Source organism: Camelina sativa, chromosome 13 (genome assembly GCF_000633955.1).
Source record: "Camelina sativa cultivar DH55 chromosome 13, Cs, whole genome shotgun sequence".
In the NCBI taxonomy this organism is placed as follows: domain Eukaryota; kingdom Viridiplantae; phylum Streptophyta; class Magnoliopsida; order Brassicales; family Brassicaceae; genus Camelina; species Camelina sativa.
The window spans coordinates 15,859,485-15,868,726 of NC_025697.1; the positions used below are offsets into that span (position 1 = coordinate 15,859,485).

The following is a 9,242-nucleotide window of genomic DNA, read 5'->3' on the forward strand; positions in this document are numbered from 1 at the left end:
CAAAAGGTTACAACATAAGTACAATACATATGGTATCCATCACCACAGAAAGAAAATACACACGGTCTAATCATCTTACAAGTCAGGTTAGATTGTGCCACGGAAAATAAAATAAGGAAAGGAATATTAAGACAAACCTCAAGAATGAGGCGCCATTCTTTTCCAATTTGCTGCAGTACATGTAAAACAAGAGGATTATCAGGCGTGGATGAAAAGAAGCTTAGCAAGAGGATGCGGACAAGGTTAGTTTCTAACAACCTGAGTAGGGGATGTTCCCAAGACATATCTTCTGACAAAAGGCCAAATAGGAAGCATAGGCAAAGATAAGATGAGGTATCAGAAAACCAAGAGGGTGAACAAAGATCGAAAAAACTAACCTTATGTAACACAATATCAAACGGACCCTGCTCTGAAAGTGGCCTCTTCTGATCTATTGCCACAAATAATATCCCCTTATTCCTACGCAAAAAAACAAAGAACCACAAAACTTGTCAATCAAAATTGTACGAATCCCTCGAATCCAAATGGGCTAAGGTGACATAGTAACTACAACTTGCTAGTGACACAATGACACCAGTAGCACTAATATATGCCTCTCATATTGAAATAAAAGCAATTTTTCTGAGAGGATCTCAATCTATTGTACCACAAGAACATCGTGAAATCGACACTGAACAACATGTAAGTTTCGGTGAACCAAGACGAAATCTCCGAGATAATTTTCACAGAAACTATTTGATCAAAGAATATAACGTCAAAGATTCCCAAACTACTGCAGAAAAATCAAACCAAACAAAAAAAAAAAACAATTTAATAGTGAGAAAAACGAATATTCTTATGAATACTAATTTTAAAATTGAGAATCTGAAACACGAAACCCACCAAATTCAAAATCCTATGCATGAAAACAAAAACTTAGGGTTAGAAATCACAAACCTAGCTAAACCTTCGAGTTTTGGTTGCAAGAAGCTCTTAATCTTCTTTGATGTAAGAGCATAACCTACAACGATCGATCTCTTTAACGGAAACTCTTCGATCACTAACGAACACGGCGGCGACGATATCTCCTCTCGCTCGTGCTCCGCCGTCTCCATTTCTCGACCTTCGTTCATCGTAACCTCTCCGTCGTCAATCTCCTTATCGTCTATTAGCTTCATCTTTCGAGATGTTTTCCCAAAATCAACGAAACAGATTTGGGGATTATGGAAAGCGAAAGAATGCGAGATTGGAGGAAGACAATTTCTGGCTTTTTGATGCGTTTACGACGGAGTAAAATTTTGGATTGGTTTTACCGGGTCGGGTCAGATTTAGTCGGAGCCTGTGAGAAACTTGGGTGGGTGGGTGTGCGTGTGTGGGAGAGAGTAATCGTCTCTAAAGTCCCTAAAACTAAATCGAAAATCTCAAAACTTTCCCATCTAATTAAAATTTATTTTTGATTTATTTAAAATCCGAAAAATTAGTGTTTTACTCTTTTATCCTACAAAAATAAGAAAAATTACAAAGAAAACTAGGGTTTTATCCACCCACCCATAACAAAATCGGATCTAACCCAATCTCCTCTCTCTCTCCTCTTTATAACTCGATTAAATCCCTAAATTAAAAGAGAAAATACAAACCGCTCTTTTTCTTCATCGTTCTTCTTCATTGTTTGTCTTCATACTTGATAACGAGGATGATAAGAACAAGGTGGGGAAAAAAAACACTAAGATCACACAAGTAGAAGAAGGAGAGGAAGATTCGCAAGCGGTGGTAAAAGAAGGAGGAGAGAAAGATTCAAAATCTGTGGTAAAAGAAGGGTTCGGAACCGTTGGTACAAGGAGGAGATAATTCGGTGGTAGAAAGAGGTTTTCAATCCGGTGGTTGAAGAAGAGGGAGAGAGGGATTCCAATGCGGTCGTAGAAGAAGGAGCTAACGAAGAATCCCTCTTTCCAGAATCAAGTAATCGAGATGAAGTTTAAGGAGATAACGAAGAATCCCTCTTTATGGAATCAAGTAGTTCGAGCTGGGAACAAACTCGAGAAGAAGTAGAAGCCGAAGTGAGAGCGAGACCATCGACTCAATGGTAAGTTTGGATTCGTATGAACATGTAAAATAAATAAAACTAGTTGGAATTGCTCTTGATGTCTCTCGGAATCAAATTTTTGTGGTATATAGAAGTATAACTACGAACTAGTATTTTGTTATACTGGAATAACTAGGTAGAACTAGTGTGTAAAACTAGAATAACTAGGTAGAACGAAGAGTCTTAATATGAATTTCTGAAACAATATAACTTGATAATACTTGGTATAACTATTTGTTGCAGGAATCCTCCTCCTCGACACCACTATAGCCTCTTAGAATTTACTTCCCCTCGAGTGAGTACAACAAGAAAATCAAGTATCGACGAGGTGTAATATCCATGAGATGATGTTGGTACAAGACATTGGTAAGAAGAAAAAGAAGGGTGTTAAACCGACTGCCGTGGAGGAAGACACCAATAACCGTAGTAAAAGAGTCTTTACAAGGTCATGGACATGTAGAACTAATTTTGTGGGTGTTTGGATGTTCTTCTTATTTCTATTTGTAGAACTACTTGTAAAACTTTGTTGGATTCATATTACTTTTTGGAATTTAGTTGTGTGCAACTGCAATTACTATGTAAAACTAATCTTTTTTTTTTTTGTTTTGGATTTTGTCCTGTACAACTGGAAATATTAGGTAAAACTAATCTGGAATTTTGGGATTTTAGAAAATATGAGATTTTCAACATTTTTGATATTTGTGGGGAAAAAAATAAAAATAAAAATCCGAAATGTATTTCCACGTGTGTAATATGTGTGTTCACACCTAGTGTTCACACATAGTTTTACCCAGTATAGTAGTTGTACCATACTTGTAAATAGTTCTACTTTTAGGTTTTTTCCATTTAATTAGTTTTACACACTCTTAAAATTATATTTTTTTAGTTTTACAGTTGATTAAATTCTATTAACATATAATTATGAATGTTTTATGCATTCAAATGTTTAAAACAAATATTTATGCAACTTTTTCATCTTTAGTTGGTTATTATTTACAAACTGACCTTAAAAGTATAAGGAATATATTGTGTTGAGTCTTTCATAACAACATAATTTTGCAACTTCTTTCTTATTACACATTGTAACATTTTTTCTAAAGTTTACGAAGACAGTAAGTATATTAAGTACTTTTCGTTTAGGTTTTGTTAAAAAAAACATAATTGTTATACATGTTTTTCCTTAGTTATACCAGTATTACCATGTTGCCAAAAAAAACTAGTATATAAATATTACATTATTGAAATCAGTTTGTAATTGAGAAATATGTGTCTTTGCAATCCTTCGAACTTGTAAACCACATTTACAGATTTTTATTGAACAAAAAATGGCATTAGGCCCGATTTTATCATCCTTTGAGTGGAACTTGTCATAATTCTTGTGTCTGCTCTCCGCACTTGCTTAAACAGCTCCGAAATAGTGATGACCTCCACAAACAAAATACACCTACGGTTCTCATTATCAATGGATATTAGATTAGATAAACACATAGCTCCTTATTATCATAAATATTAAATTGTTCATCATATCCCACATATGTCTTCAACATTAAACTATCCATGTGACCTTAACAATCTAAATGTATTTTGACATTGTTGCTCATTGTATCCTACAAATACAATACCAAAAAAAAAAAACTCAGTCTGTAATACTAGTTATACTACATTTATCATTAGTACCAGTTTTACTACATTTACCATTAATACTACAAAAGCTCAAATTGGATGATTTCGGGTTCTATTCTACAATCTACTACAACTCAACCACTGAAATTCATTTGTTATCAATTTAAAGGCTCAATCGACCCATAAGCTATGGTAAACAGCCAATGTGAATTGCATAATTGCATAATTGCATAATCAAATCTATAAAACACCCAAGAGAAAAACCAATTCAATCAACTATTGTTAGATTATTTTGTTGAAGAAGGTATCTGGATTTTGAAGAAGAGCTCGATGCAGCTCCATAGTCGCGAAGAAACAGCGGCGATGGAGAGATCTGGCGATGAAACAGCAGCGGTGGAGAGTTCCGGCGAAGAACGGCGGCGAGAGAGGAAGAGAGGATCGAGATCTATATTTTTTTCTTGTTTTTTGTTTTTAATTAAAAAATGAAAGAATAGAAGGAAGGGTATTTTAGTCAGAACATATTTCATTAAATAAGAAAGGGGTATAGAGAATAAAGAGGGATATAAGAGATTTGTTTTACTCTAAGAGGGAGTTTTGAGATGTTTACTCTGTGGGAGAGGCTTCGAGTTGTTTATAAGTGGCGTGAGAGACATGTGTTCGCATGTGTACGTGTCTACCCCCTGAATTTTATGGGAGAGATTTGCATATAGACATACGCTTTAATCGTGAGAAAACTACAATGTTACTTCTCATTGGCGGAATCCAAATATATTATTTCATTGGGATCAAATATCAAATATTAGGTAGTAACCGGTACTACATATAGGCCAAAATATTTATTATAACTTTAAATTAATAATACTGTATTTTTTATATTTATATTATTACATATTTTCAACATATTATTTGTATTATGTATTTATTTTTGACCTCTAATTTCAGTGAGCACGATATTAACTTTGACAAAGAACTCCTTCCATTCATATCTAATTACTTCTGGCCTCTATTTTGTATTCCACATCATATCTAATAATCTGTGTATTGTATTCTCCTGTATTAGTTGTTGTGTTATGCTTTTGTTTCTATAATTGTGTATATTTTATTTTAATTTCCTCAAACTATAAATATTATGCAATTAGATTTTTAAAGATTTATCACGAATATAATGAATGTATTAAGTTATTAAACTTCTTTAATATTATATATATAAACATGGTTAAATAATTGGACATAATATAGTAATAAAATATTAAATATAAGAAATATAAGAAATAAATTAAAGAAACAAAACTCAATATGTCTATATGTGATCAAACTTATTTGGTGAAGTACATGAATAATAAGATTTTAGAAATTTATTTGATGGGTGAAAATATAAAAAAAAAACCTGCAAAAACAAACAAAATCATAGATCAAATAATGTTAAACGAAGAACAAAGCTATAAATTTTGTAAGAATGGAATCAAAGTAAAAACAGAGTCTTACAAATGTATGCATGAAGATGGATCAAATGTTTTGGAAAACCTCTTTGAACACGACATTCCTTGTTTTCTTTTGAGGTTTTCCTTTTGGTTCAGTTATGAGAATTTTCAATCCTGATTTACTGCTTACAGGGGACATCACTAGATATAGCTGGCCATTAAAGAAAACAGATCTAGGCAAAGATAAACCAACATTTGAGAGAGACTGACCTTGACTTTTGTTGATAGTCATTGCAAAAGCAACGATTATCGGAAATTGTCTACGTCTCATTTTGAAAGGCATCCGTGTATCTGATGGTATTAATACCATCCTCGGTAAAAGAACAATTTTACCAACTCTCGTACCCGTGATGATTCTTTCTTGCATAACATGATCAGCCATTTGTGTGATCTATAGTCTTGTTCCATTCATTAGACCTCCATGAGCATCATATTGCATAACATCATTACTGGACAACCAATTTTCAAATGAAGAGCATGGTTTGGTACTCCTTAAATCCTAATTGAGTTTAAAAAATCCGGGCTATATGCAGGATTGTCTTTTGACCTTTTATCTGCAGGATCAATACTATATGAACTAAAGTAAACCCTTTCCTCACCTGTTATACAATAAACGATTGAAACAAAAATATGAATATTTGGAATCAAAAAATCGAGAAACGTCATATAGTATAGCATGTGGTCGTTTATAGTGTTGACATCATCATTTGTAGGACACAAAATAACTCTACTTTGAAAATAGTTGGCATCCTTGCTGTATCTAACGAATTAGCATAGACTGCATTAATGATCAATTCAATTGGAGAGTTTACTTCTGTGATAAGCAATTCTTCTGGGATGCCAATATCAAAAAATCCATCATTTGACTCGTTAAGTCTTCCTTCTTCAACATCAAGAATCCATTTTGAGAACTCTTCAATCTGCCTGGCTTCATTTGGACTTATGTTTTTTGCAGCAACCTCATATTTCTTGTTAGCCTTAAAACTTTACAATGATTCCAAACGTCATTTTGAGTTTAACGATGAGTTAACTATTTGTTCTCGACCAGCACCAACAATAACAGGAAGTATCTGACGGAAATCACCGCCAAAAAGAATGACCTTACCCCCAAAAGGTTTATCTTCTAGATCACGCATTATATCTTTTAAACTTCTATCCAAAGTCTCAAAGCAGTATTTACTAATCATTGGTGCTTCGTCCTAAATTATCAACTTTGCTTCTTGGACTAATTCACCTAGATCAGAAGACCTTGACATATGGCACATATATGTTTCATGAACATCAAGAGGAATGCCAAACCTTGAATGAGTTGTTCTGCCACCTTCTAACAAAAGAGAGGCTATGGTGCTAGATGCTACATTTAACACTATTTCTCCCCTGTACCTTACATCTGCAGATAAAACTTTTCAGAGAGATGTTTTACTAGTTCCACCAAAACCATATAAGAAAAATACTCCACCTTTATCTTTGAAAACATCGTCTATGATCTCATCATATATCTTCTTCTGCTCTTCCGTAAGCATATTTACCCACTCGACATGATTCTTTTTAAAATCAGTTTGATTGATGAATCTCCGTTCGTCAGCTATTAACTGTTTTAAAACAGGAACATTCTCGTTTTGTAGCTGGGGCAGAGTTTTAAAAGCCTTTAGTGAAAAACCATTTATTTTCAACTGTTTGTTTATCTCTTGAAGACAAAATATTTCCTTTCTTCATTAGTCAATGTAAGCTCTATAAAATAGAATTTGGTAAGCTATATACTACATCTAACCTCATAAAAAAAAGAAATGGATCTTGATAAGAAAGTAAATATAATGAACCTGGTCGCTTTAATTCTTCTCTTTTCTGCCTTAATATGTCCTCAGATAACATATCCCAAGTTTCCTCCCATACAATATGAGAAGTACTTAAAACGGCTGAAGAAGCATCAAGACAAACATTTTACGAACAAACTTTGGAGAACACATGAAGTGTGCTTCTTTGATACCTTCAATATATTCTTTGTCATCATCTAACAACCCAAGAGTGTAACATAGCTTCACGGTACGTTTTGCGTATGACACCATTCACAGTTTTAATGTGATCAAAACTAGTAGGACCTCTTTCGGGGTTGAGAAGGATCTTCAAATGATATGTATCGTCTATCGTTGGAGGCACGTAGTTAATTCTACCTATAGCAAATGCTCTTGTTTTTCTCCTGTAAAATTCTCGTAAATCAAGCTAAGAGGACTCAATTGCAGAATCAAAAATAGTACCATTCCAATCAATGCAAAAGTAGAGAAAGACCAGAACTGAAGCAAAGACTCTCTCTTTCTCTCTCGTAATAAAATCTAGTTAATGATGGATGTTGTGTAGAATATTATAGTTGTCATCCAAAGAATATAATAACAAACCATAATTATTAGAAAAACTTTAAAAAAAAAAAATCAGTTTATTTTAACATGACATAGATAGAAGAAGAAATATGCAAAAAAAGGAAAATGACAATGAGACAAATGTCTCTTATTTGATAGACGCCTGCCAAACTGCAGCTACTTGAAGTCGACGACTTCATCATTTACTCCATTGACGGTTATGGTTCTTAAAAGTAGTCATCATCACTATCTCTGTTGAAAGAGATCCTGAAATTTTTTCGTAATCATATATTATATTGATATATTAGTAAAATCGTCCTATACACAAATCTATCGAAATAAACATAAATTATTGTTTATCGAAAGTTACCTATTTCTGAAATCTATTAATTTAGTTTATGGAGGATCAAAGTATATAGTAGACACTCCAGGAACACTCAAAGTATTAAGAATAATTATTGGTTAAAACAAAGTTTAGTTTGATAAAGAATGATTTATAACTAATTAGTTATTTAAAAAAAAAAACAAACTGGTACCTGCAGCAGTAAACTTATCCCTCCAGAAACGTAGAACGCCTATGATAGGAGTAGTATAAGAAGGAATCCAATAACACTGAAAATAGTCGGCACGTTCATCATAAGCAGTACAGTGGATCATTTCACCACTACAAAAAAACTGGTTAGAAAAAGTTGTATCTACTATATACAATTATTAATGTACATGAGTCTTCTGCTAGTCATGATAGTTGCTATTTTATAAACATAACATAATTACTCTTCTCCCGTATTACTTTTGATTTTTAAGGGAGAAACGCAAAAGTCGGGCCCTCTCTTCATATTGAACAGCTGTTGGATCATCGACATAGATCATTGGTTAGACGTTCATTACCATCCCATAATATCTAAAAAATATATATGGTGCTTTAGATTATATATTATAGAACAAATATATATTAACTAAAAATATAAATATATATATATATATATATATATTGAAATGAAAGACATACCTAAGCTGCGATTAGTTATAGTATGATAACTATCATATAGTGTATCAAAAGGCACATACTCAATAAAATGGTTGTTAGACCGTGGTTCAGTGTCTTCAACATTGGTATCTTCCCTAAAAATGATTCGATAGTAACCTTCAGTTATGTGGATAGGTCTGTTGCAGTTTATGACGTCGAAAGTAGAAAAAACTTTCCATGCATCTTCTTGGTTGTCAAAATTGAATGATTCAAGAAGATGATTTGGTATATTTGCTACCATTTTGGTCCCCTGAAAAAAAAGAGAAAAGAAAAAGAAATTCATATATATAGTTAATAAAGTGTAAAGGAGTGATCAATGGAAAAAAAAACTTACAAAGACATCACATACAACCAACTCGAGAGAGTCATCTCCATCATCTACTTTACGCCACATCCTTAGGACCTTCACACAAACGGTCCAATTGAAATCATTGCACGGATATATGCTAAAATTAGCCATATTTGGGAAGAGAAGATTTTTTAGAAAACAGTTAAGATAGAAAATAAGAAATGGTTTTGGTTAATGAAGAATTGATACGATATGCTATGCTTTTATAGATAGAACTTAATTTATTTATTTTTTTGAATTTATTTATAAATTCATTGAGTTGTCAAATCTGCATGGTTTCTATGTCAAGTAAATAAGTAACATTATAGTGAATATATTTAAAGGATCTACAGCTATATACATTGTA

At 32.9% G+C, this 9,242-nt stretch overlaps 1 protein-coding gene across 3 annotated transcripts in view; it reads right to left on the minus strand.

Moving 5' to 3' along the window:
- The window catches only part of LOC104736861 (inositol-tetrakisphosphate 1-kinase 3-like), a 7,267-nt gene extending 5,900 nt beyond the window's left edge, over positions 1–1,367 (minus strand). The window contains exons 1-4 of one of the 3 annotated variants that reach the window (XM_019234663.1): positions 937–1,348; positions 378–459; positions 259–289; positions 138–170 (exon numbers count right to left, since the gene is read on the minus strand). Coding sequence is in view for 2 of the 3 variants with exons in the window: in XM_010456932.2 (XP_010455234.1) it covers positions 138–170; positions 378–459; positions 937–1,157 (336 nt within the window). In the remaining variant the exon portion in view is untranslated. Of the gene's footprint in view, positions 1–137; positions 171–258; positions 290–377; positions 460–936 lie in introns of all 3 variants that reach the window. The other 2 variants (XM_010456932.2, XM_010456931.2) reach the window with 2 other exon arrangements.